This window comes from Synchiropus splendidus, chromosome 9 (assembly GCF_027744825.2).
Source record: "Synchiropus splendidus isolate RoL2022-P1 chromosome 9, RoL_Sspl_1.0, whole genome shotgun sequence".
NCBI lineage: Eukaryota > Metazoa > Chordata > Actinopteri > Syngnathiformes > Callionymidae > Synchiropus > Synchiropus splendidus.
The window spans coordinates 19,921,924-19,949,213 of record NC_071342.1 but is presented as its reverse complement, the minus strand read 5'-3'; the positions used below and the strand labels follow the sequence as shown (position 1 = coordinate 19,949,213).

At 44.8% G+C, this 27,290-nt stretch overlaps 3 protein-coding genes across 7 annotated transcripts; 2 read left to right on the top strand and 1 right to left on the bottom strand.

Moving 5' to 3' along the window:
- The first annotated feature begins 637 nt into the window (after positions 1-637).
- Positions 638-5,933, top strand: bag3 (BCL2 associated athanogene 3). Its single transcript, XM_053875016.1, has 4 exons — positions 638-1,061; positions 3,240-3,566; positions 3,646-3,978; positions 4,055-5,933. Exons 1-4 carry the CDS (start codon positions 891-893, stop codon positions 4,832-4,834), a joined length of 1,611 nt encoding a protein of 536 aa, XP_053730991.1. The 5' UTR covers positions 638-890; the 3' UTR covers positions 4,835-5,933.
- A 982-nt stretch (positions 5,934-6,915) lies between these two features.
- On the top strand, positions 6,916-19,119 carry inpp5f (inositol polyphosphate-5-phosphatase F). 4 transcript variants are annotated; one of them, XM_053875575.1, is made up of 20 exons: positions 6,916-7,318; positions 8,995-9,075; positions 9,696-9,832; positions 10,192-10,320; positions 10,420-10,587; positions 10,659-10,715; positions 11,027-11,225; positions 12,222-12,401; positions 12,531-12,598; positions 12,894-13,018; positions 13,096-13,173; positions 13,731-13,851; positions 13,959-14,087; positions 14,548-14,665; positions 14,726-14,924; positions 15,001-15,072; positions 15,145-15,218; positions 15,384-15,512; positions 15,588-15,675; positions 16,389-19,119. In XM_053875575.1, exons 1-20 carry the CDS (start codon positions 7,222-7,224, stop codon positions 17,512-17,514), a joined length of 3,375 nt encoding a protein of 1,124 aa, XP_053731550.1. In that variant the 5' UTR covers positions 6,916-7,221; the 3' UTR covers positions 17,515-19,119. The 4 variants fall into 4 exon arrangements, with proteins under 4 accessions (XP_053731550.1, XP_053731549.1, XP_053731551.1 ...); XM_053875574.1 differs by having other exon boundaries at positions 10,402-10,587; XM_053875576.1 differs by lacking the exons at positions 6,916-7,318; positions 8,995-9,075; positions 9,696-9,832 and adding an exon at positions 9,861-10,025 and having other exon boundaries at positions 10,402-10,587.
- Positions 18,430-27,090, bottom strand: mcmbp (minichromosome maintenance complex binding protein). 2 transcript variants are annotated; one of them, XM_053875579.1, is made up of 16 exons: positions 26,915-27,090; positions 26,002-26,093; positions 25,784-25,924; positions 25,674-25,715; positions 25,521-25,610; positions 25,311-25,443; positions 23,491-23,636; positions 23,328-23,425; positions 23,089-23,261; positions 22,220-22,343; positions 22,035-22,152; positions 20,709-20,874; positions 20,493-20,626; positions 19,810-19,977; positions 19,627-19,715; positions 18,430-19,559 (listed from the first exon to the last, which is right to left on the bottom strand). In XM_053875579.1, the coding sequence occupies exons 1-16, from the start codon at positions 26,970-26,972 to the stop codon at positions 19,433-19,435; spliced, it is 1,899 nt and encodes a 632-aa protein (XP_053731554.1). In that variant the 5' UTR covers positions 26,973-27,090; the 3' UTR covers positions 18,430-19,432. The 2 variants fall into 2 exon arrangements, with proteins under 2 accessions (XP_053731554.1, XP_053731553.1); XM_053875578.1 differs by having other exon boundaries at positions 18,433-19,559; positions 25,311-25,449; positions 26,915-27,089.
- Between the last annotated feature and the right edge of the window lie 200 nt (positions 27,091-27,290).

Genomic DNA, 27,290 nt, shown 5'->3' with positions numbered 1-27,290 from the left:
TTTTAACCCTAAATCAAAGTAAAACTTGATGTAGCAAAACAAGCCTGTCATGTTTGCTTCTGTAGATCAGGCTCTGCAATAAATGCTCAATAATTCAGGAACAATGTTCTAAAAATGGAAAAAAATAAAAACAAAACACATATGTTAGTCAGAAGATCAAAAGTTTCTTTCAAAGGGAACATTCTTCATATTCATATCCCTGATGGATTCAATTTCGAGATCTCATCTAATCTAATCCATATGTTAAAAAAATTAAATAATACAAATACATACATAAATGTATGCAAACTAATTTGCATGTTTTCTGAAAGTGAATATAGCCATGTAAATTGAAACTGTGAAATCTATATAAAATTTATTATCATTCATAAAGTTAGCACAAGTAATATTTACCCCATAAGTGAACGTTTGCAGTAGCTCCAGAAATCCACCAGATATGTACAAGATGGTGCAGAGAAATCAGATAGATAGATAGATAGATAGATAGATAGATAGATAGATAGATAGATAGATAGATAGATAGATAGATAGATAGATAGATAGATAGATAGATAGATAGATAGATAGATAGATTCATTTGCACAAGCTGAAAAATAAGCGTGTGTCATGAGATCGACGTGTCGCCTCGCTAGATCTGTGTTTCGGTGCGTCTAGTTTCTCTCCGGCGCTGCCTCTTTAAAGCACCCAGCGAGGCAGCGAGGGTGGAGCGGGCGGCTGCTGCGTGGGCACTGCCCCGCGCCACTGCTTCGAGCTGCGTCCGCCCATGTCCGCCCTCGCCATTAACCTCGCTATTTCGAGAAACTTCCAGCCCACTTTCGCACGTCACTTCAAGGAATCTTTAAAGCGTCCGCCGCCCGTATAAAATGTCTCAGTACTAGACAGCCAGCAACATGAACGGCCTGAAGACGCAGTCACCTGTCGTGACAATGGCGAATAATGACAGCGACCCTCTGCCCCTCGGGTGGGAAGTTAAGATCGACCCTCACACTGGATGGCCTTTCTTCGTGGATCACAACAACCGCACGACCACTTGGAATGACCCGAGACACGACACGAAGAAGGTAAGCTTGCCAGCGTGTTAAAGTTACATAAAGATGTTTATTTCTGGAGCGATCCGTGTTCTCCGACATGGGTGCGAGGGGCTTACGAAGATGCGTCCCCAGGCCTCCTCCCCTCGGAGACAGATCATAAGCCCGTTATAACGACTGATCAACACTGTTATGTTCCCTGACATGATCTATGACTATTAATACCTGATGAGTCACCCTGCAGCATTGACTCTCGTCCCAATATCAAGTGTTATTATTGCGGTATTATAATCTCCCGACCTCCTCACAGTAAACTTTTTTTTCCCTTACAAGGGCTGGTTCTGGTCCGGTTTACTCTGGCCTGCTGTGTGAACTTGGACATTCGATCATCGTGTCATGTCGTGTGTCTCCGGCTGCTTTATAACAATGTTTGTGTTGGGAATAAGCGCGTTAGTGTGTGGATCTGCGGGGGCTTCACATGTTGCCAGCCAGTAATATTCAGTGAGAGAGAGAGAGACGCTGTTGTCAGAAGTTAGTGTCCCGAAGAATCTGCTGGAAAGGCGCAGCTGTCAGGGGATAAAATTGGTGCAATGTCTTTGGCAATGTGCACAGGCCTGTACTCAAATGGCAGAGGGCAAAGGGTCGATCAGTGCTACCTCACAGCTGAAAAATGCCTCCAGATAAGTGTTTTCTCGTGGATTGAAGCAGAACTTTGCTCTGATTTTCAGCCTATAGTTTGTAGCATTGGCAGACCTGTTGCTTTAAGTGGTCCTGACTGTCAATGGCAGGTGGTTGCGGCCAAAGAAAATGTATGTTGGTGCTTCATTTATCCGCATTATCAGACACAAGATCTCCAGAGAAATTGAGGTGGATTTCTATCCAGTTCCAGCTCATACAATGTTGCATCATGGGGACATCATCTAGTATAAGTTTTCCCATTCTCCGGAGAAGTTTATTCTAGATGGCATCTCAATGGACAGAGCAGCTTGACCTTTAACCTGTCAACAATGACGATGCCTTCTGGCTACCTTGCTCAGCTCTCATGATATTGTATCTTGCGACCAACTGCGATCATGACCTCCGTCTCTGTAGTTGAGGTTATGGTTGCAGCTCGACCAATGAATAGCAGCTCTGCCCATCTTCGCCACCCTGAGGAGAATGTTTTACTTTATTATTATATAACTGGATGGTTTGTGTTTAAAAATCATGTGCACTCAATTGACAACAAACAATACAGTCAACCCATAGATGCAAATTGTGGCATTCTTCGCTGAGTTCCAATGTAATAAGCAATGATCATAAAACCATTGTCTTAAGTTGAAATTCCTAAAAAGAACCGCAGATAAAGCTTTGAGGGGAAAAAAGTTTTGAACTCATGAGCCATCTAGACAGCTGCAATTTCACGCTTCATGTCCTTGTTGCTTGATTGTTTATCACTAAGTTGGAGCTGTAGCTTTTCATGAGTTTACCCTTTACGACTTGGAAAGTGAGCTGAGCCAGAACACAATTCTCCTGTTTGATCTTTCCTTTAACTTTCATCACAAACTCAAAAGTAAAAAATGGGGGGAAATATGACAGATTCAGGAGGATCACCTGTTTGAGAGTGACAATCCACGTTCCCCGTCAATCAAATGAAGTAGCACACCCAAATAAAATCACTGTATCAGCTTTGGACAAATAATTTCTCTGAGTAAATTCCACAAAGAATTAGATGCTTTTTTTATCAATAAATATAGAGAGTAGAAAGGACAGATGTTGCTAGGCAACGCAAGTCATTGTTTGCATTTAAAGAAGAATGTAGTTCTGTGAAGAGGTTGAAACAGAAGCACAGACCGACAGAGAGATTTATTGGAAAGAACATTTGTGCAATCAGTTTTTAGTATTCCGGTGTGGTTTCATATAAGGATCATCAGCTAATTTGTCTCTCACTGAGCATATGAGCTGTTTTGTTTTGGTCCATCCTGATTTCAGTGGAAACTGGCTCGTGTGGGAGTTGATATCTGAATAATGTGTGAGTCCACAGTGTATTTAAATTACCTACTTAGCACTGACTGCTCCATTGTCAAAAGGAACCAGCTTCAATCCCACACCTGTCCTGATTTTAATGTTTGGCATGATGAATGTTTGAACTTCCAGTCATGATTCTTTTGTGGTTAATGAAAGTTGATTGGTTTCCCTACAAAAATTGAGACATGTTTACTTGTGTGATAGGTCAGAGAGCTGTCAGCAAATGGACCCAACATACCACCAGAACCAAGTCCCCAAGAACTGCAGAAGAGCTTTGTGAAGCACCCCATTCTGCGTCCGGGTTATGTTCCGATCCCAGTCTTCCACGAGGGAGCAGAACTCCGACAACAACAACATCCATGTTATTCCTACATCCACCCGACCGCCGCCCAGAATATACGCTCAGATGGCAGGGTGCCATCTCCGACGCCGGGACTCCAGGCCAGGCCCAGATCTCCTCTACAGGCAGCCTCAGACAGCTCTGCCTGTGAGCCTCGAAAGAGCACTTCACCGGTTTCCCAGACAGCCGAGGTTGTTTTTTTTTATCAAATGTATTGTGTTTTTAAAAAAGGTGAGGTTGTAAATGTGATTGGATTTGATTGTGCTGCAGGTTTACACTGCTCCTCAACATCAGCCCCCAAGACCCAGCAGCACTGGCCTTCAGGCTGGTTACATCCCTATACCAGTCATCCATGAAGGAGGCGGCGGCCCAACATTAACACAAGTCCAGCCGAATCCCTCGGTTTATTCTCAGCGTGTCCCTTACCCTGAGCAGCCTTTCCATCGCCTGCAGTCAGACGAATGGCCGGCGTACTCTGCAGCAAAGGATCGAGGCTCCCCCGTGCTGTTTCCTCAGCACCGGGATGCGGCAGTCGCTCACCTCCCACACCATATAAGAAGCCAGTCGCCTGTTATCTCACAGGTGTTAGGAGAAAGGCCTCATGTAAGTTGACCTGCTTTTCTGTCCTCCTTTATGGCTCACCTTGTACACTAATCAAACCCCATGCTTGGCTCAACAGCATGTCCTTGTGAGAGAGTCGCCTCAGAAAATGGAGCAGGAGCATCACATCTCTCATCAAAAGCCTGACATCACGCAGCACACTCAGCCTTTGCTCACAGATGCCGACAGCCCAAAGCCTCAACAGATCCTCCAGCCTCCACAACAGCAACCTCAACAGCTACCACTCCAGCAGCCAATGTGCCAGCAGGCACAACAACACTCACCGTCTCACCCGCAGCAACCTCAGCAGCCTCAACAACCTCAGCAACCTCAGCAGCCTCAGCAGCCCGACCCCGTGACGCAGCTACATCAGCAACCACTAAACACAGAGCAACACGGTGCCGTCGAAACACCTTCCACCCAGGAAGCCCAGGACGTGGCATCAGCTGCAGAGTTGCCACCTGGAAAGATTGAAGCTGAGCAGCCTGCTCAAAGCCCTGTTCACCCCGGCCTGGCTAAGGTACAGCAGATTGTGGAGCGGGTTGCCAAACTGGAGCAGGAGGTCAAATGTTTTGAGGGAAAGAAGAATGATAAAAAGTACCTGCTACTGGAGGAGATGTTAACAAAAGAGCTATTAGCGCTGGACTCAGTCGACCCGGAAGGTCGTGCGGATGTACGGCAAGCAAGGCGGGACGGAGTCCGACGTGTTCAGACCATACTGGAAGAACTGGAGCAGATGCAGGAGCCACAAAGCAATCCAGCAAGCGGGACCCTTATGCAAGGAGACATGCTGGCACAAAAAGGAGAGCACAGCATGATCACGAAAGAGAATGTAGAAATGGCAAAAGAAATTTCATAATGACTGACAGCTGTCGTCTCAGGCGCACTCACCGTCCTGCTCCACAGCATTTGTGAAAGTTGCATGATATCCTTCCATCCAGCACTTAATAGTTGATCAGTGCGGTCATGTTTTCACGCCAATGTTGTTGCCTTCTATGTCGTGCCATCATCTTCGGAGTAAGACATCTGTCCACAATTTTGTAGTAAGATTTCAATAAGATGCCTTTATTAAAGAATAGAAGCAAAAAAAGTATTTTCTTAACAGTTGTTCCGTGTTGTTGCCTTCTGTTTATCAGATCTTGGCGAGAAGACTTTTTTTAAATCTAAAGAAAAGAACAATCGAGTCACCGTGCTGCAGCTGCAATGTCACAAACCAGTAGATGCTGCTTGTCTATGTGCATTACTATAGTCCTCTTTGCACTTTGCCACCATTGAAATGTATCATGACGAAACATGAGCTGCTTCACTTCAGTTGAAGTATATCACTTACACAGGTTTTGATTGACGTGTTTGAGTGTTTGTATTTTGAGAATATATTTACATACTATTTTAATACAGCTCTGAATGTGTAATTTAGAAATGGACCTGAGATGAGACGCAAGACAATCAGCACACAGTGCTTAAAGTGAATCAAACTTTAGTGAAATACTGTTACAAAATCCAGTCTTTACATAAATTTACAGTTCATATATATATAAAACGACAGCAGTTGGCCTGATTGATTCTCGGGTTATAAGTAGTTGAGCACACTGTGGAAAGTCACCGTGCGATTCAAATGATTCACAAATAATAGATTTATTTATTTGACCTTTCCAGACTTGGGTGGTGTAGTCCCAATCATACTTCAATGTATTTTATTTAACAGAAACAAGTAACTGTGGTTGTGTGCTATGTGTTCGTTTACGCTGGCTCTGTTTTCTTTCTGGAGCTTTTGAAGCGACTTGAGAATATCCAATGTTCAAGTGAATGAGATCAGCCGCCCTTCCCACCACTGAGTCATCACTGACAAATGTGCTTGCCCCATTACTGGAGGAAGCAGTAAAATTGTGTGTTGTTTATGTGTTTTGGGCTGTTTTATACATATAATTCACCCTAACAATAAAAGTGTATTTTAAAAAGCTTTTGGTCTTTTTATTGTCTGATGTCTAAAGTATTCCTTTTCATAAACCTACATAATTTAAACAAATGTGACTGTAATTGTGTTGTGTCATACACTGTTCACAATATTGTATTGAGCAAAGTTATTGATACAAGCTTGAGTAGTGCATCCTCACTGGGACTTACTGTAGAACCTAGAGCAGAGGCGCGACCCTTTCGCATTGTTAAGGCCCATCACGCAGTCAAGAATTCCAGGCATGTCCAAGTGGGTGGAGTTGCAAGACCATGTCTCCTGGTTGGTAGGATTTATCAAGTCTTCATAACAGAGTAATAAAGCCATCCAAAAGAAAAAGGAAGGAACAAACTATTGAAGTATCTAAATGAATTTGAAGAAAGGATAAGAAACAAGATTAGACGAAATAATAAGGTAAAATGACTAGTTGAAATATTAGATATAAGCCATAATACAGGAGCAACCTATATTATTTAAAAAGAAAATACATCAATCAACAAAATACTAAAAGAAATGCATGATCATGAACTATTTCAGTAGATATCTTTTCAATTTACACCGATTACATTACATTTTCACTAACAGTAAATTTTTTGGTTATTTTTTATTTCTTTTTGAAGTATTTAAAAGCATTCAGGGCAACCATCTTATGAGTGTATTAAAATGAGGGAAAGTGAAGTTTATCTCCGATGTTTTTTTTATTGCTTTTATTGCAAGATTGAAACATACAGTCATGAACAAGTCCATTACAATGTCAAATCACTCTACTACTACTAGTAGTAGTACTCTAGTAGTAGTATATGTGGATGGACGATATAAGCATGCATACTGGGGTAAATTATTTAAATGAAGATTTTAAATTGAGAGCAAGCAGTTATTAATGTTTGTGCTTTTTGTTTGGTGGAATGTATCGTTGTGTTTCAATGATCTCCTGACAGATGTGGTACCTGGCTGTACCCGACGATGACGGCAGGTCACGTGATTTTGTTTAGAACAGGAAACTATCGCGGCAGCTGTTTAACCGGGTGCTTTGTACAGATAGGCGTTTATTTACCTCATTCTTGAACGCCATGGTTTTCAACCGCTAGGCAGATGATTCAACCTACAACATGCGTGGAGTGACATTTGGCAACAACAACCGCCCGGCTGATGCTATTTCGCTCGGTAGCTCGCTACCGTAGCTCGGCTAACAGTGGCTAGCCAGTTTAACCCTCAAGACGTGGAGCTTGTCCGGACCAGCACCCGGCTGTTTTAGCCAGCGACGGGGCCGCTTTGACCAGAGACTCTGAACAAAAATGGAGCTGTTTCAAGCGAAAGACGAGTACATTCTCCAGAGCGGGGACCGAGCGCTGTGGTGCAGCCGAAAAGACGGGACCATGACGGTCAGACCTGGTACGTAACATTGTTGAATGACTCCCGCTTTCACAGCGATGTCACCGGTCCTTTACACGGAAATATCCGCTGCCCCCACAACATGACAAACCCTGGACGTTTCCTTGGATGAAAGTGGATAGCTAGGATTATTTTACTTGGTTCTTTACGAGTGAATGACACATGAGCGGGTTTGACGAGAGCAGGTCAGCTGTGTCATGTGTTCGGATGGATGTGGGGGCATCGATGCGCACGAGGATTGAATTGTGTTATCATATTCCTAAACATCAACTCTTGGCTTCATACCGGGGATGCCAACACCCCTAACGCGTACGTACAACACATACACTTGGCTCTTTTGTGTTGCACAATGTGGACTGAACTAGACACTCAAGTTTTCCATCCAGTTTCAAAAACACGAACCAGACGAGGTTCAGTCTCAATTGCCATGGCAATACCTCCGATGAAGCGGTTTGTAAAAGTCCCCCAACTGTTATTGATCGAGATGCATTAAAGCCGGTTCTTCAGTTTCACCTTGATCAAATTGCAAGTCTTTCCTTGCGTTTAACTACGAGCCTCAGATGCCAGGAGGAAGTTAGGGTGCAGCCATCCTGGACAGGTTTTCAGTTGCACCACTGTTTCATAATTTAATCGGGAAGGGTTTCCACTCCTCACAGGGTTTCCATTCAACTCTGAAGCAGACTTCCAGTGTTTCTATGACATTTCTCATTTGAATGATCAAGCTCGGGCTTCCTTTATTTCCCCTGTTATTCCTTGCACACGGGTGCTCATGGAACAGGAAGACTTATTGTGTTGAGCTGCAGAGAGTTTTACCCCATTCTTAACCACACCCTGTGAAATTTTTCCAATTTCCTTTGGTGTGATGGTGATTCGTCACCCATGTTAAGCACTGCAGCTTCCTATCTCCCTGCTGAGGGACTGTGTGTCAGGCTTTCCATGAAACCAACAGACACGAATAACTTTCAGATTGTTTGTTAAGCTCTTTCCGGACCTCATACATTTTGTTGTGAACGCATCTGTTCTTAAGTTTGAAATTTTCATGGAGGAGATTCAGAGAAGATAAGTCTTTTAAGATCTTGCTCGGAACTTCAGCTAGGAGCAGTTGTAGGGAAGTAATAAGAAGGTTGTTCCAGTTCAAACATCAGTGTGCGAGTAACAGCAAAGAACATGTCTAAATATTAGTCAAAAGGAAGTACTGTTCACTAAGCAGTCATATACATTCAGGAAGTGCTGTCATTTGAAACGCACTGTATGTGAAACTGGATATGTATGCCCTGTTGTTCTATTTTATCCAATTACAAATATATATTAAAAGAAATGTAAAGTATGATGTTTAAAAACATGGTAGATCAGCTTGGTTGCTATGAATTTAAAGGGGGTTCATGAAATAGTACTTCCAAAATCAAACATTTATTTAATCTTCAATAATTATTGGTGAAATAATTATAATTATTTCATCTATGACTTCTATTACCTTATCCATGTAATCCAGAATAAACCAGGCTCACATATGTAAGCAACTTTCTCTTTTAGTTTTTAGACATATTAACATATTACACAAACATATCAGTTTGTGTAAACGATATGTTAATCACCTAATAATTGCATATTTTATTATCAACTCAACAGCTCGTTTAAACGAACTCTTATGTGAGCTTTGTTTTTTTATGTTTCAGCCACAGACCTACTGCTTGCGTGGAACCCTGTGTGTTTGGGTTTGGTGGAAGGAATCATAGGAAAGATTCAGCTCCACACAGGTGAGAAAATAATGAAATCATCACGTACAATTGTCTCGGAACACTCTGCTCTGGGTTCACACAGCGAGCACTAAATGTTTGTTACTCACAGGGTATCGTGTGAACAATTATGTAAAATGCACTTTGATATGTTGTAATGAAGAGGAGTGAGATGATGGACGTGATGACGAATCTGGAGAGCTGATGTATTCGCCACTTTGCCTCCGAAGGCTCCAGAGTGGGAGGTTTTAGCGGATTGATAGGCTTTCCATGATCTCATCAGCAGCAGCAGCTTCTGGCTGAGGGTGACTTGAAACTTGAAGGCAAATAATTCAGACATTTGACTGTTTACTTTCCTTCCTGTTCATTCGGTTTAGCCCTTGTATCTGGCGGCTATGCTGTCATATGCTTGTTTTGGGATAAAATCCTCCAATGCAGGATACATGTTTGTGTTTCAGCAGACTCTGTTTATCTTTCATTTTGTAAATCTGAGGATGATTTGCTGAACAGATGTCATCGCTGGCTCATTTAAAGGAATCTGTAGCTCTCTGCTGGTGTACAGTTTGTATCTTCACACCTTTCTGAATGTGAGGAATTCTGCACCCAACTGCACCCTTTTTTTTCCCTGCTCCGCTCTGCAGATCTTCCTCTCGGCCTCGTACTAATCCGCCAGAAAGCCCTGGTGGGTCACCTGCCAGGCAACCACAAAGTCTACAAGATCACAAAGATTGCTGTCATTCCGCTGTCAGATGAAGAGCCGCAGGATCTCGAGCTTGAGGTGTGTGCGTTCACGTCTCTCCGAGTGACGTACATTTGATGATGTTGCTGAAATAGATGTTTTTCTCACTCTGATCCTGACCTTTCAGTGAAAATAAAAATATGTCTGTGAATGATCTGATAGTTAGATGAATAGCGCTAAGATTGTAGTCTTTCAGGGGAGCCTCATGGATGGTGAGACAGAATATTTTCAAGTAAGTTACACCACAAATAGCCCTGTAGACACCTCACTGTTGTGATTTGAGCCTCAGCTAATTTAGAACCTAAGCTTCCTGCTGTTTTGTGAACCCTGAATAGTTACTTTCTTTCACGATCATGCCCAACGTGAGAACATCTGCTCATCTCCTGATCTTTTTCCAGCTGTGCAAAAAACATCACTTTGGGATTGACAAGCCTGAAAAACTGGCCACATCTCCTGATGATTCCAAATTTCTGATGAAAACTTTGAGCCAGATTAAGTCTAACGTGGCGGTGCCCATTAAGAAAAAGGTACTTCTACTTCTCTTCACTTGACATCTCTATTTGTTCAGAGGGGGGTGTGTAACTTTTCCCTTTTCCTGCTTGATCCAGTACTCCCCTGCCTTTCAGGTCAAGGAAAACAAGGAGAAGGAGCGTCTGGAGAGGCGGCTGCTTGATGAGCTGTACAAGATATTCATGGACTCCGACTCCTTCTACTACAGCCTGACGTACGACCTGACCAACAGTGTCCAGCGGCAGGGGGAAGTCAATAAGAGTGATTTGCCGCTCTGGAAACAGGTTTGGAGATTCGCAGACTCATTACTATCTCTGCGCTTGTGTGCATCTGAAGGTTTGTCTCTCTCCGAAAGGTGGACGACAGATTCTTCTGGAATAAACACATGATTCAGGATCTAATCGACCTCCAGGTATGTGTTTGAGAAGGAGCTGATGATGCAGAAATCTGATGTTTTCATTCATGATTATATGTCATCTGCTGACACTGTGAGTGCTGATCATTACAATAGCACAGCTCACCGAGCGCAGCCGCTCCTGCTGGGTCAGCATGTCAGTTGTAGCTGCTAATTGTGAAGCTTCCCCCACCCAGCCTCGCAATTATGATGGGAACCCATAGGAATACTCCCAATAACATCTGCTCTCTTGAGAAGATTCCTGCAGAGGAGTCACTGAAATACTAATATACTGTAATAAGATAATATTGCTGTATGTTGTGCTCCAGGTCCCAGAAGCAGACTTCTGGGTCACTCCAATTATCCAGGGCTTCGTTCAGGTGGAGGAGCTCGTGGTGAATTACAATGAAACAAATGACGAAGACCGGAGCAGCCCTGAAACGCCTCCGCAGGAGATCACCTGTGTGGATGACATCCACCCCCGTTTCACTGTGGCCCTCATCTCCAGACGTAGTCGTCACCGTGCAGGTGAATACAAGCCACATCACTTAAAGGGAAGTTGTTTTGTTAGCATGGTATAAGGCAGTGGCTCCAGAGATGGCCCTTGCGCCCCCCTATTTGGTGTTCTTAAACAGTTGTTTCCCTCTGCACATTACTGTCTAAGCAGAGACCTCTGCTTATCTTCAGACTTTACTCCAAAAAACAACAAAATAAAAAAAAGCATACATAGAAATTTAAAAATAATAGATATATTATCTTATAGATATTTTAAGGCTTTCTCACAGGGGGACAGCACAACAAATTTGGGAACCACTGTAAGGAGATAATTTTGACTGAATGACTTCATCTTTATTTATATTTTTTAATGCATTGTAATCACATTTGACTTTCATATAATATAAAATCATACATCTTTTTAAATACTTTCATAAAAAAACTAAAAGCGTGAGTGCACTGTTGGAAAAATATCAAACAAAAGTACTGTCAATATTACATTTATGTGGCAGCGTCGGGCCCCACTACGTTCGGAAACCCCCAGTGGTTTCTGCTGCTTTCCACAACATGTAGGAAAATGTGATTTGCAATGTCAGCTCTCCCTCGCTGTCCGTTGAGCAGGGGGAAACAATCCCACGGGGAACCCTGGGAAGCGAATGCTGGGGCGATAAATGGAAATGTGATGTAATATTCAAGCTCTGAGTTCTCTTTAGGTTTAAATTCAAACATTCTTATTGAAGAAGACAAATGTTTGTTTCAAAAGATGTGGCACAGGTGGAACAGGTCAACCATAAAATAAAGACACGGGAAGCAAATTGTGTGGACTAGTGGATGAAAGTGTTTGCTCAGCAAAGATAAAGATGAGAATGTATGTGTTGGTGAGGATCCTACTGTAAAAACGATGCAAAGTTATGTACCCATTAAACGCAAAAACAACCCGTTATATATATATATATATATATATATATATATATATATATATATATATATATGGATAGATACTGTTACATGAACACTTTCTTCTCTAAGGGATGCGGTACAAACGGCGAGGAGTTGACACCGACGGCCACGTTGCAAACTATGTGGAGACAGAGCAGTTGATCCACGTGCACAGCCACACGCTATCCTTTGTGCAGACTCGTGGCTCAGTGCCAGTCTTCTGGAGCCAGGCAGGATACCGCTACAACCCCAGACCACGATTAGAGAAAGGTCAGTTGACCCACAGAGATTGTCGACTGCCTACATTTTCACATTTGATCAGCTAATTGTTTTATACAGCCAAACAACTTCAGAGGTTTTAATGCGTTAATTCACATCATGAATATTATGCTGTTGCAGGAGAACATGAAACTACATCCTACTTTGCTGCCCACTTTGAAGAGCAGCTGAAACTGCACAAAAAACAGGTGCTTTTAGCTCTTTTCATTGTTGTTCGTGCACTAAATTTGGAGGGTGTGTGACTCATTCAGATTGGTTATTCATACCAATTATGGCTATTGTTTTCTTTCTGTCACATCTCTCACATAGCTTCCCACATTGCTGCATGGCATTTAAAAGCGTGTTCAGGAAATATATTTTCAAATGTTAATGTGTTTTCGTCACTGTTATGGTGATGCCGGACGACGGCCTGTTATTTTTCTTGCAACTATTTAAGATTTCACAGTTCTCCCTAGTAATGACTGAACACTTGGTCCTGTCTAGATTATCATTAATTTAGTGGACCAGGGTGGACGAGAGAAGCTGATTGGCGATGCCTATCTGAAACAAGTTCTGCTTTACAACAACCCCAACCTCACTTACGTTTCCTTTGACTTCCACGAGCATTGGTAAGCTGCGCTCTCTTGTTGCCTTTTCGCCATGTGTTCGTGAGGTAACGCCCCTTCTGCTGTTTTGTGTTTTTCAGTCGCGGAATGAAGTTTGAAAATGTGCAAATATTGACAGATGCGATCTCAGATATCATTACAGACATGAAGTGGGGCTGGTGAGTGTCATGTGCCTGACAACGCATGGTCTTTTTTTTCTTCACCCTTTTGTCCATGAACACACTGAAGCTTTTTGTCATCACTAAAATAGTCCCAGTGTGAGAAAACAAAACTTTCCTCCAAAAAACATGAGCATTTTTGTCTCCAATATTAATTGACTGACCTGTAAAGAAAACACATGCACACATTATAAACAAAACAGAAGTTATTCTGCCATGAAGAAAGCTCAAACTAAAAGATACACCCCACCCTGATGTGATCATAAACCAGGTGTTTGCTCCACTCAAACACCATTAAAATATCCGGACATGGTGATACAAAGGTGGATCAAGTCAGCGTCTGCTGAGTTCGCATACTGGAACCCAGATCTTAGTTTCCTATGTCACCCGGGGTAGCTTCCACGCCCCCTTGATGCTAGTCGGGCAAAGACTGCCAAAACCTTCAGGCTCTGGGGGCAGAAGTTGAGGCCGTTTTCTTCACACACCACAATGCTCTCCTTCATGTCTTCTTCTCACCTGTTGTTTTTTCGAAGATAGACATTTTTCTTGTAACTTAGGGTGGACCAGGCAGGAGTCATCTGCAAGCAGGAGGGAATCTTCCGGGTCAACTGCATGGACTGTCTGGACAGAACCAACGTGGTCCAGGCTGCTATTGCCCGTGTGGTGATGGAACAACAGGTGAGGACCTAGACTTGATCCACTATTTGTCATGGTGACTGTGGCTGCTTTAAAACCGAGAATCATGTGTTGCAAAGTGAGTGAAAGTGTTGCTGTTCACTCTGCAGCTGAAGAAGCTGGGGGTGATGCCGCCTGAGCAGCCACTGCCGCTCAAATGCTATAGGATCTACCAGATCATGTGGGCCAACAACGGAGACACCATCAGCAGACAATATGCAGGAACAGCTGCATTGAAGGTAACATCATATTTTAGATGAACTTTTTAGATGATGTTTCCATAGTTTGTGTTGAGAATGAATGCTGACCGGGTGTAATAATGGTCCCGTAACAGAGGCTTGTTGATGAGACGTGGCTGCCAAGTGTGTGTTTTGTCTTGTTACACTCATTAGTTTTTATAATTTCCATTCATTTGTGATCCGATGGTGAGTTTTATTGTAATATCATCCAACTGCATCCAGTACACAACAGAATGCCCTCAGTCGAGGTTGCAGGAGGGTGAGATTAGGGCTAAACACTAGAAGAGATTGTGCCAAATTATTGGCTTTCCCCTGTAAATATACTCAAAAGGGAAATGGCAGCGTACCGTTTTGCAAAACGACACACGATTGCTCATTAGAGCACTGAGGAAATGCGTTCTTAGCTGCACCCTTTTCAGTTTACTGCTGAGTTCACACACGCCTGTGGATTTGCTTTCAGGGTGATTTCACCAGGACCGGAGAGAGGAAGCTCGCCGGCGTGATGAAGGACGGTGTGAACTCGGCCAATCGGTACTATCTGAACCGCTTCAGGGACGCCTACAGACAAGCAGTCATCGGTACAGAGGTCTACACTCACAGCTGGCTTTGGCCTGTCGACTAATTCACTCTCACTGCAGACCTGATGATGGGGCTTCCGGTGACAGAGGACCTCTACTCCATCTTCAGCAAGGAGAAGGAGCACGAGGAGAAGGAGAAGGAAAGCCAGCGAGGAGCTCAGGAGCAGGTTAGCCTACTGCTGCAGACCTACATGCAGCTGCTGCTTCCTGATGATGAGAAGTTTCACGGCGGTTGGGCGCTCATCAACTGTGACATGAGGTCAGCGTCCTGTCTTGAAGGTCACCATTTTCAGTGCTTGGTGCAAGTGTGGAGTAAATGTCTGTTATTGTTCTAGCCTGATCGACGCTAACAACAAAGATGTGGATGTGCTCCTGCTCCTGTCTGACAAAGCATACTACATCGCATAGTGAGTCAAATTTTAAACCCGGATTTGAATTTAAATCGACACGTGATCTCACTCGTTTTTGTTCGTCTCCAGCTATGACGACGAAGCAGACAAAGTCAACCAGTACCAGCGCCTCAATTTAGAGGGCTTGGAAAAGATTGAAATTGGTGAGCAGTGAGCTTCAATGGAAGGAGAAGTGAAGCTCTGTGAAGGATGAGTCAGTCCACACTTCCCAAAAGCGCGTTTAGCAGTTTCACTGTAACCTTTTAGCAGTTTACTGGCGGAAAGTGATTCACATGAAGAGACTGGACGTCATCAAAGTTTGTTCCCAGGTCCTGAACCGACGCTCTTTGGAAAGCCAAAGTTCTGCTGCATGCGTCTGCATTACAAGAACGAGGAGACGAGCGGTTACTTCCACACTCTGCGAGCGGCCACAAGAAATCCAGACGATGATGGCAAAGGTACCTTAAAAATAACGTTGTCTTCATTGATTATTTAACAAGCTGAAGTCTTTCAATGTCTGTGGTCCGTTTTAGATACACTACAGTGCATCGCGGAGATGCTTCGTATTACCAAACAGGCCACAGGGCAGGACCTTCTCGTGGTGGAGAAGAAGCTGGAGAGGTGAGGGGAATCATTATAATAGAGACATTTAAGGTGCCCTGCCTTCCATTTATGACTCGCCAAGCTGATGCAGCCACATTAGGTAAACATAAGCTGGATGTCACTTGCTGTAATATGATATCCATGAGATGCTGAACGCTGCACAAATACAGGTTTTCTAATAAAATAACAGCACAATGTGTTGAATTCAAGCACCCACCAGATCATTTTTTTAAGGTGGAAGCACAATATATATCCATCAACGTCACAAGAAATAAGCGCCTTAAATGCCAGTCTACCTTTCTGTTTTTTAAGGATACATTTTTGTTGTGTCATCATCATGCCCCTGTAACCTTGTCGTCATTGGGAGACCTTGAAACCTGAGGGGTGTGAAGAAATGTATTGGCTGTAAGAGCTCTGATGCTCATCTTGTGGTTCTGCGTCAAACTAGGCAGACTCCATCGTTCTGCTGTGCTGGTGAAGGTATGCGTTCGAGTTAGATTGCAGCCACTTTAAAAGCAATTCTGCAATTGCACTTTTGACTGTCTTGTTCTGGTCAACTGCGTCTGTTGCATCCTTGCGTAGATTCAGGTAGAATTGGACGTTTTAACCTCTGATTTAACACATAAATTAAAAAATAAAAATAAAAATAAAAAGTGGTTGCACGGTGGTATGACTTGTCTCTGTTGACCTCTCTTGACCCTGCTGCTCCATCCATGGTGCTTGTTTTCCAGGCGGCAGAGTAAACCTCAAGAGGACATCATGGGCATCCAGAACAAGCCAGCAGTCCAGGGCAGCTCAGGCCTGGCGCAGGGCAAAACCTTCCTGCTGAACAAGTTCTCCTCGCTCAACCAGAAAGTCAAACAAACCAAGACGAACGTGAACATGGGACCCTTCAAGCCCCTGGGGAGGCTGGGCAACTTCTCCAAGCCAGATGTGAAGGTCAACTTCCTGAAGCCCACGATGCACGTCAACCTGTGGAAGTCGGACAGCAGCCTGGAGACGTCAGACAGCAACCCCGGGTCGGGAATCCTGAAAGATATCGGCGACGTGAACTCTGAGATGTCCGATGACGACGACTCCTATAATTCTGACCCAGAGCATCCGTGTTCTGGTTCTTTAGAAAATGTGGACTATGTGTTGCCCAGCTGCGGCATCGTAGCTTCAAACTCACGGCTCGGCAGTCGCTCTCAGTCCATCGGCAGCGTGGAGTTAAACATCCCGTCTGTGATCCGGGTCACCGGCTGCGACGGGAAGCAGGAAAACTCCGGGTCCGAGTCTCCGGGAACTGCCTCCGTGGCTGAAGAAGCCCTGTTGATCGACTTTGGCACTCCGATTGAAGCCTACTGCCACCAGTTTGTCCACGATGCCCAGACCAAACCTGTCGAAGTGTTTGGGGAACGCGTGCACGCCGCTCCGGTCCCAAACCCCGCTCAGAGTAAAGCCTCAGCAGACTCTGACAAGCAGCCAAACACCAACCTGCAGGAAGAGCTGCAGCTGCCCAGGCCGTCGCAGTTAGACGTCCAGTCCACTACCTCCAACTCCAGCCTGCTCACCATCCAGAAGCCGACCTCGGCGGCGTCGGGAGGCTCCCAGAGGAGCCTCTGCTCCCAGCTCGAAGGCAGTCTAGGCCCCTCACCTGCTGACAGCAACGGCAGCCGGGTGGTTTCGCCCTTTGCCAAGATCAAGAGCTCCATGGTGCAGGTGGCCAGCCTCACCCAAGCCGGACTCACGCAAGGAATCAACTTCGCCGTGGCAAAAGTCCAGAAGAGCCCGGAGCCGGAGACGGTGAACGAGGCTCAGGAGAGTGAGCTGAAGGCAATGTTTACACAGTGCCAGACCAGGATCATCCAGATCTAGTGCTTTCCCTGTAGCCGGTCCATGTAGTCGTGTAGTAACTTCCAGTGTAGTCGCTGTAGCAAAGGCTTGCACCTCCACTATTTAGCCAAGAAGTGCACTCCCAAACTAGCTGTGTCGATAGAGTCCAGCGGGCAGTGAGCGTGTCTACATGCACACACTCCACAGGTGGCTTCAGGAAGACGTGTTCGTCTCTGAAGGGACGGCTGTATCCCTTTTAACAAATGGTTACGCAGCTTTGTGCGGCCGTGGTGACGACATCATGCGACAGCTTCATACCAAGATATGAAGACGCAGAGGAGATGGTTACCAAGTACTGTTCCGCTGAGAGATTTTGTGTGTGCAAACATGCCGCTGCTCCGGGTCGACCCACCGTCGGTAACAAACCAACCCCCAACTGTGCCGTGCGTCTCAGTGTCGATGTGCAGGACACTTGTTCACATTCGTGGTGTAGAACTCTAGACAGTCCCGCGTCGACGCCCGCACTCTGTGTAGCTGTTCGAAAGTAGCAAGAACAATTCACTGTACCAAAATCAATGTTGTCTTAGTGGATACAAAGAGAAACCTAGTTGTCGTGATCCCGGCTGCTCATATCGAGAACCGTTTATCTCCCTGTTACAACACTCTGTGTTGATGGCTGTGTTTGTAGTTGAGAATTTTATTTTGGAAAATTGTCCAGAACTGCTGACTGGGCGGCGACTGGTCCATTGTGACAGATGAGCCAGGATATCTATTTTGCTGGAGCTGTTTTTTAGCCATGGAGGCGCGTTACGGCGAGGAGCTGCTGGTATATGTGTATATATATATATTGTCTTGGTATATATGCAAAGGCAACCACCCACCTATTAGAAAACTCTTAATGCTTCGTGCACTCCAAACTAAGAGCATATTTGCCTTAACTGGGAACTGAAGTGGGATTTAATATACATGCATACATATATATATATCAGGTATTTATGGCAAAGTCTACCTTTTTAAACTCCATTTTTACATGTTACATCTACGTAGTGCTGAACGTGTTCAGGGTAAGTTTATTTTGGGACGATTCACTCCTCATGACGGTGTTTTTTTAGGGTGTATGACCTCCATATATTTATGTGCTGTAAAGAACAGTGGTACTGTACAGTCCAGGTGAGGTTCTGTTGTCATGGTAACCGTCCCAGGATAAGTTTCATTTTTGTGTTTCTCTGCCGTGGTGTCACCACGTGTTTATTTAATCTAACTTTTAAAAAGGGGCTGCTTTGTCGACCGTTGAACCTGCTGACCGTGTGCGGCGCTGCCAAAAGCTTTATGGGTTTTTGCTGAGGTTTTTTTTTTTTTTTTTTTTTTTTTTTATAATTTAGGATTGGTCACTGGAGAAGTTCTCACGCAGAGGAATTCTGTCTTAATGGATCAATGATCTTTAACATTCCAGACAGACGATGCTGAAGTGTTTTGGTCTGTTTTTAACGGTAGTAACAGATGAGTCTCTGTACACAAAGTGCTTTCACAGCAGCAGCACCATGTTGTCATGTGACTTTCCATATGATTTGCACTGTCTCATCTCACTTGACTCCATTTCCTCTGACTTTCAGATGTGTACTGAGATTGACTTGTATATTAAAGTATCCTATTTATTCTTTCGCTTCCAGACTGAGTCACTGTATTGTGTTGACTACAAGCACAGCTGGTTGAAGTACAAGGCAAAGTTTTCCACACATCTCCCATTTATTTACATATTATTTTTGCTAGAAAAAAAAGCATATAAACACTGGAACCCTTGCGCATCACTTAACCGCAAGAAACCAAACTAGAAACTCATTTGTTTCCTGAAAAGGCGTCTCTCAAGAAACCGAGAATTATGTCAGGATTGGAAATGACACCGACTCTTGGAATTGACACTGACTCCACAGATGGCTGATGTTGAAGACGTCTCCCCTCCTCATGGCTCGTTGCCGTTCACAGACTTGTGCTGCTCCATCCTGCTGCTGCGGAGCAGCTCCATGTGCTTGGCCTTCTGCCACCCGTCTCTGCTCAGGGAGGTCTGTCCTGAACTGAGGGACAACAAGCTGGGCACAGAGGGAGCAACGTCACACACATGCGACTTTTACTCCTGCGATGTTGCTGTAGACTCACCGAGCCACCACCAACATTCTGTGGAGGTCTTCTGCTGAGATGCTCTGAGGGTCGTCCTTCCTCATGTCCACGAAATCATCCTCCACTGACTGCAGCAGGAAGATACAGACCACCACGTTAGAACTACTAAACAGGTGAGACCTGAGCTTATGTTATGGCTGCAGACTCAAATGTATCAGTTACCTTGGTGACCTCGTCTGAGATGTTGTAGTCCAGAAGACGAGCCACGCTCAGGTAGAGACGGAACTTGTTCAGCTGCGAGGACGTCTGCGGGTGCATGTGGATGCTGCCCAGGTACTCGGACACCAGTTCAGGGGCGACTTGCGGGTGGATGTTTATCTGACAGTCCGACTGGGGAAAGATTCAGAAACAAACATTGACCTTGTGAGGCGAAACGGAAAGCTGGACAACATACATCGACATCAGAGGTGGGCAGTTGCTGGTTATGAGCAACTGAACTGCAGTAGCTTCACCCAACAACTTCACTATCACTAACTGGTTGTTTACAGCGTGCGCCCTCCACAGTGCCAGGAGAGGTGCTCAGGCCTGACGCCTCTGCTGAGATTCTTCCTGTGCCACACAGCTGCCTCCATGGCAACCTATGAGAGCAGCTGACAGGAATAGCTCAGCACACATTCCTCTGACTGTTGACAACAGAGCCAGAGCCGGGCTAAAGCCTGCGCCTTGCTCTGCAGCCAATGAGAGCTGAGGCGAGGTGGTGACGCCGGCTGGAAACAACCTCCAGCATCTCACGCCGGTCTCCTGAGAGGCCGGCGGAAACCTAACCGCGTCAGGCGCCGGAGGGGTGTGGATTAGAAGTGGGCCGGCTCGGCTTGTCGCACGCCATCGTCCCTCCCTGTCCTCACCGGCAACAGCGAGCGGCCCTCGGACGCGATCAGCACGTTAATATTGCAGGGGAATTCCATCTGGTGGTAGTTAAAGTCGTAGTCCACCTTCTGCCAGGAGATCAGGTTCCCCAGCGCCGTGACGTTACGGACACCTGCAGAGGAGCGGAGGCTGGTCAGACCCATCGGAGGAGGAGGGGTGTGTGTATGGGGGTCAGGTCGCTGCTGTGCCCTCACCTGTGGGGTCCAGCTGCCCCTGCTCCAGTTTGGTTTCGTCCAGGAACAGGGAGGTGTTCCTGGCCAGCTGCAGGGCTCCACTCACCAGACGGTTGGCTACGTAGTCTTTTCTTGGCACCAGTCGCATCTGGTTCATGTTGTGGAGACTCATCCCCAGATAAAAGGACTGCAGGAGAGCAACAAAAATTCTGGATCAAGACACAATAACCTGCGGGATCCTTCTTTAACGTAATGTCGGAAACAGCTGAACGCAAGCAACAAATGACTGCGCTTGTCTGCCACGTACATCCATTACACTATAGATTAGATTTCAATACAATACATTTGGAATGAAAAAAGAAAATACATCTGGATCGGTCTCAGATCTCAGCCTACAACTGCCTCTAGAGCACCGAAGTTCAACAAAGTTCTAAAGCATCCATCGATCTTACCTCTCCAAGGATCGCGGGGGCAGCAGCCAAGGTTAAGAGACCCACAATTCTTCTCTTAGTTTGACAAGCCCAAAATGCCTCAACATGAAGGCTTCTAGTCTGAGTCTGTCCTGGATGACTGAGCCTCCGTCTCTCAGAGACCATCTGTGATTTTGTTCTGCTTTGTAGGGACCGAAGATCTGTCTGCCATCGATTTCTGTTCGTGTCCTCAGTTGTCACTCAACACCAAAGTCGATGTTGATGTCAAGTCGAGGTCGAGTTGATGTAGAGTGAAGTTGATGTAGAGTCCGGTCGATGTAGAGTTGAGTTGATGTAGAATCTAGTAGATGCCGAGTTGAGGTAGTCGAGTCGATGTAGTATTGATGTTGATGTAGAGTTGAGTTGATGTAGAGTTGAGTTGATGTAGAGTCGTGTCGATGTCAAGTTGATGTAAAGTCAAGTCGATGTAGAGTTGAGTTGAGTTGATGTAGAGTCGATGTAGAGTTCAGTTGACGTAGAGTCGAGATAATATAGAATTGAGTCGATGTAAAGTCAAGTCGATGTAGAGTCAAGTCGAGTTGAGGTAGAGTCGAGTTGATGTTGAGATGATGTTGAGATGATATCGATGTAGAGTCGATGTCAAGTCAACCTAAAGTCGAGTTGAGCCGATGTAAAGTCGAGTCGATGTAGAGTAGAGTTGAGTCGAGTGGAGGCAGAGTCGAGTCGATGTAAAGCCGAATCGATGTAGAGTTGAGTCGAGTTGATGTGGAGTCAATACGAGTCGAGAAGAGAAGGCTCCTCACCACAGTCCCTGTGACTGACTCAACTGCACTGATCCGTCAGGTGAGTTTGTAGCTACCTCATGGAATAAAGAGGATCCACCAAGACTGAGAATGAAAACACCAAGGCTGCTCACCGAAGGCACGAGCTGCTGCAGGATCTGATAGAGACGCTCCGTGTACGACCCAACAGTCGGACAGCCGCTGAGGTTGAGGGTGAATTTCCCCAGAGGAAGCACATCTCGCCTGGCGTAGCTATGAAACAGATGCTGGCGTTAATTCAAGCCAACTCAGCAGAAAGAGAAAGGTGCTGATAGCATACACGTTGGAAATGAGGTGGAGGATGAGATACTCGGCCGCCAGAGCGTCTCCAAGAAGAACGTGCGTGAAGTATGCGAGGAGTTCTTCTCTGACGGAGGCCATCTCGCTCAGGGTGGAGGACAAAACTGAGGGGACAAAAGGAGTGAGGGAAAAAAACACTGCAGTAACATTCATTTTCGTGTAAGGAAAAGTTATCTGAGGATAGAAAGTAAAAGTCTGGACGATATTTTCAATTACAGTTTAAGTTACAAGTCATTTGAATGTACTACTGTCAGATTCCACCAGAGGGCTCCCTTAAAAAATGTCCGAAAAATTGATAGTGGCATGTTTAAAGGCTGAAGTCAGGAGCGCAGAACAAAATAGAAAAATGATGAAATAAAATTCAAAGATGATTGTAACATGAAATATTTTCGCTTGTCATCCTTTATTTCTTTTTCACTCTGCTCACTTAATTTCACTAATCCTACTTTTGTCACTATCCCTGACCCTCCCCACCGAATATGCGATGGTTTCTTCCAATGGACCTGTTTCAGCACGGCTGATTCTTTATTTTACATTTTTCAGTGTAATAACAATGACTCTCAAATCAGTCATTTCTTTTCCGACAGAGTTTCAAGCAGTCGCTTCTAGCAACGAACCAGAGTGGAAGCAATGTCCGGCAGACAGCTGTATGAATTTGGCAAGGCTTGCCAGTCAAGCCAAATGCACCTACATGAATTCTCAAAAAGAGTCCTGCATTATAGGCCTGAATTTTGTATAAAGATCTTTAAATCTATGTTTCATTTCGGGAGTATTTCCTACAGTGCTCCCTGTATCGTCGGGTGAGGATATTATTCCCGACAGTGACAGCAGCAGGAAGCGTGTTCTTACAGGCGCTGTTGTCCTCCAGAGCGGCACACGGCAGGAGAGGGTTGTTGTGAGCCACCGGCCTGGCGTAGAGCATGTGCAGGCGTGGGACAAGCGAGGCCGGGGGACAGTGCACTCTCTGCTCCTCTGCTGTCTCCATGCTGTCTGCCGGGTCCAGAAGGGACGAGGACGAGTCCCTGCGCGGACAGAAAGAGAATCTGAGTCGACAGCTCAGGAGGAAGCTGAAGCCGATGACGCCTTACTTGTCGTCCGCCAGGGCGCTCAGGGCCGGACTGACCGAGAGGATCCCGAAGACCTCCAGCGTCTCGTTCAGCCTGAAGCTGTCCCAGTCCTCGTAAACCTGAGCAGACACGAAACCAGCTTAATTCTGGGGTCGCAGTGGGAGGTTCCAGAGGAGTGGGTTACTTTGACTAAGCAGGATGGGCCTTTCTCTCCTGGCAGCGGGAAGTTCAGGTCCAGGTGCGACCCTGTTGTCGCCTGGCTGCTCGGAGCTTCCGTTTCCTGCCGCTTGTTGTCGCCACCACCGTTGAGTTCCGCTGGACTCTGCCCTCCTGCAGCACGACAGGGGAAACCAGAAGCACTATCAGCAGCCGCCTGCATTAATACGCCATTAATCTGCTATTGAAATAAAAAATGTATTGACAGCCCTAAAAAACATCAAAGGAAAGTAGTGTTGGGTTGCTACTCTCACCTGTGGTGGTGAGCTTTGAGTGGCGACTGAACAAACCAGCTCACCACCACAAGTGAGAGTAGCAACCCAACACCATGTTCCTCTGATGTTTTTTAAATTAATTATAACATTTTATGGCAATACTTTCATTTACACTTTTCTTATCTTCTTTCCAGTTCATTTATGAAAAAGAAAATATTTTATGATATTTGGATATTTTATTATATTTATGACGTTTTTCCAATTTTTTCAACAGTTTGCTTCACGGGTATTTTTTTTTCTTTAGTAAATTTGATGAATATGACTTGCACATGGTTCTGTTGCTGGTTGGACTTTTCCATGACAAATACCTTTGCAGTGATCACATGGTTTTGGTTTGTTGACATATATGGTTATTGAACACAAATGAAATCAGTAACTCTAAAATCAGAAATCAGTACTCACAGTAATTAAAGTTCTATTCCTTGAACGGTCCCTGGACCCATTTGTTCTGGAAAAGGCGGCCCCAGGAAAAAGGTTAAGAACCCCTGACTTGAAGGAAGATGCTATCAACACCAGAGCGGCCATTAATGCTTACGTTATGCTGTTAGCATGTCGTTGAATGTTGAATGTTCATGTAATGGGCTGTTGCAGTAAACCAATATTTTGGTGCGATTAATTGAGATTAAAAATGTGAATCTACTGACAGCCCTAATATTTCTATCTTACAATCCCATACAAAAATTGAAACCATTTAAGGTTCTGCCTGACTACAGCTTATTCAAACCCTCACTTCAGCAAGATACTTCCTTGTTCAACAACAGATCATCTCCCCCTCACACAGCTGATCTTAACAACCACACAACACCTTTGCCAAGACCATCATCAGCCCAGCAGGGGTCCCTCACTCAAATGTCAAAGTCAGAGGTGACCACAGCTTTGCTGAGGAGGATCCCACCTTTGGAGGAACCTTTTCTGTTCATGACTCACTCACTCGAGTGCTGAGTGGAACACATCCCTGGGTTTCTACATAACATGCAAGCGTCAGTTGCCTCCCTCTGAGCAGCACGTGCCTCGGTTTCCACACCAATTAATGACTTCAACTTCATTTTGAAATAGCTATAAAAAAAAGCATTTTATTGCCATCAGTGTTGCCACAGTAACTCAGCCTTTACACATTGACCTATCAGGTTCCCACTCACACCCATCCCACGCACCAAACAGTGAACACGTTTTTATGTTTTTGTTTGTTTGTTTTGGTGACGAACCGAATTTTAAACTTGAGGCCGAAGATCTCAATGCTTGGCCTCAGCCGAATAATACCAAAAACTGAATATAGTTGGTGATTCAGTTTTTTTTTAAACATTTTTTCAAATGTTGCACAGTCAACAATACATTCACATACATGTTTGTCAAAGAAAGTTATTGTTGATGATGAATATTTGTTTTATACTGTAGGTCAGACTTTTGCTTTAGATTATATTTGTTATTTTTGTTCAGGCGTTTCTGAGATCTATTAGTTCTGAAAAGGTGAAATGTCAGCATTGTGTTTTTGTCTGCTGCGTGACTCTGGTACCTGTGATTTGGTCCCTTTGTTTCTGTGGCTGCGAGTCCATGCTGTCCATGTCTTCATCTTCCTCATAGCTGCGCTTCTGTCTGCTGGGGACGTACGAGGTGGATGGCAGCACTCGACCTGCTGCGGAGCAGGCGTAGCCGTGCGGCGCAGTTAAGAAAAAAAGACACACATTTGGCCGTGCTCTTCTCTGTGGCCAAACAAAAAGGATATTTCTTTGACCCAGAGGTTTTCTCCAGGGACTGGCACGCAGTAAAAAGTCTGTCGCTCTGAAGTCACAATGTTATTTGAGTTCAACTCCACCTGAAGAAAACAACAACAGATTTACAGCTGAGCTTCTGTGGAGTTTATTCTAGAAGCTCTTACCCCACACTCCGTCACGTCTTTGTACTTCCCACATCGCAGCACCTAGTTTGAACCAGAAATTCAAGTCACTAAGCTGACAACAAGGTCCAGAAACTAGAAGGGAAACGTACCTTTGTGTCCGTAGAAGGATCGACCGTCTCGTACACTCCCATGTAGAACTCTGGATCAAACATGTCCTGAATTAAACAGCGGAACCTGACCAGGCTGTTGGGTTTCAGATAGTGAAGAGGGATGTCGTTCACTGACGGAACCTAAACAACAGAGGAGCGTCACTCAAAGCTTGAACTACTGAACATTTTTGCAGCCAAAACCATCAGAGGTTCAGTACCAAGGTGTGAGAGTCTTTCTCTTTCAGCTTTTCTTTGAAGAACTCAAGAGCTTTCGCCTCCCATCCTGAGTTCGGGTCATTCGCAGAGGCCGCTGAGGAGTCGACAAAAACACATTTAATATTCCACACTGTGCTTTCACAAAATGACCCACACACACTTGGATTGGGTTGTTTTTCTGTGAGCCATTCCACTCGCAGCAGATTAAAAAGATGAAGGCAGGGACAGAGGAACATTTTGTGCATCAACAAAACATGAAGCGTGGGAAGCTCATTTTGGACTCTACCTCTGCACTCTGCAACTTGTGCTGGAAGTTTCTCATCACAGGTGCAGACATTGGGGGTGTCATTCTAAACCACGTGTTCTCCAAGGTGTTTACATGCAGATGCAGTGTGGAAAGAGTTCCAGAACTGAAGGGAAGGGGGTGGTGAGAAGGGCTATGCTAAAGGTCGTATATTCATCTCAGTGCTTTTGTAACACCAACCAATGAACATATTATTAAGGTCTATAATAGTTAAAAGTGCACAAAACGAATGCAGCACGACATAGATATTGCCTCATTTTTACACGTGACGAGTCTTAAACGGTTCATGAACGTCGTTTTTGCAATATTTACTGAGATTCTGTGCAAATGTTCTGCTGTTCTAATCTCGCTATTGTACACTAGAACGTCAATTAACTCTCTAAAACACCTCTGCCAGTGGACCTTTATTAACAGTATCTCTCAACTATGGGTGGATTCAGTTGAACAACAGTAACATGGTTAAATGTAGACAACTATTTTTATAATGTACTCTGTGGTGTAAGAGTAATTCATGGAGAGCTAGTGTAGCTGTACTGTAGCATGGTGCTAACTCGCCACGCTTGACGGCAGTGCTCACGCGCCGCACTTGTAAAGTATAAAGTTGATCTCACCAAACATCCCCTCCACCACCTCTAGCGGGTTGTCTATCCAGTCCCGAGTAGAAGGCATCGTTTGGTGTCGAATACTGACGGCAGCGAGTCAAGCTTCCACAGTCAAACTCTTGAGACACTTTTAGTCAACTTCAATTTAGACGGTACGGCAGTAGACAGGGCGGGAAAATGACGTCACAGGAAATGGCTCCGTTGTTTTGTTTACGACGACCAACCGGATCTACGAGACGGAACTTTTTAGTTCCAACGTTTGCCATATTTTTCATCTGTGCCTAAAATATTTTTATTAGAAGCACATTTGTCAGACTCATATGTAGATATTCCTCTATGACAAAAACCGGCAACAGGAGGAGTTTTCCAACTTTGTAACTTTTGT

Bases quoted from the DNA above. Each gene is read 5' to 3' on its own strand.
- mcmbp (XM_053875578.1), bottom strand. From the start codon at position 26,972: ATGCCTTCTACTCGGGACTGGATAGACAACCCGCTAGAGGTGGTGGAG. The intron at 19,978-20,492 runs GTGAGGACAGGG...ATCTTTCCCCAG, and splicing joins AGGGCCGCTCGCTGTTGCCG to TCGGACTGTCAGATAAACAT. The intron at 19,560-19,626 runs GTGAGTCTACAG...CTCTGTGCCCAG, and splicing joins AGAATGTTGGTGGTGGCTCG to CTTGTTGTCCCTCAGTTCAG.
- inpp5f (XM_053875574.1), top strand. From the start codon at position 7,222: ATGGAGCTGTTTCAAGCGAAAGACGAGTACATTCTCCAGAGCGGGGAC. The intron at 11,226-12,221 runs GTGAATACAAGC...TTCTTCTCTAAG, and splicing joins ACGTAGTCGTCACCGTGCAG to GGATGCGGTACAAACGGCGA. The intron at 14,666-14,725 runs GTACAGAGGTCT...CTCTCACTGCAG, and splicing joins CTACAGACAAGCAGTCATCG to ACCTGATGATGGGGCTTCCG.
- bag3 (XM_053875016.1), top strand. From the start codon at position 891: ATGAACGGCCTGAAGACGCAGTCACCTGTCGTGACAATGGCGAATAAT. The intron at 3,567-3,645 runs GTTGTTTTTTTT...ATTGTGCTGCAG, and splicing joins CGGTTTCCCAGACAGCCGAG to GTTTACACTGCTCCTCAACA. The intron at 3,979-4,054 runs GTAAGTTGACCT...TTGGCTCAACAG, and splicing joins TGTTAGGAGAAAGGCCTCAT to CATGTCCTTGTGAGAGAGTC.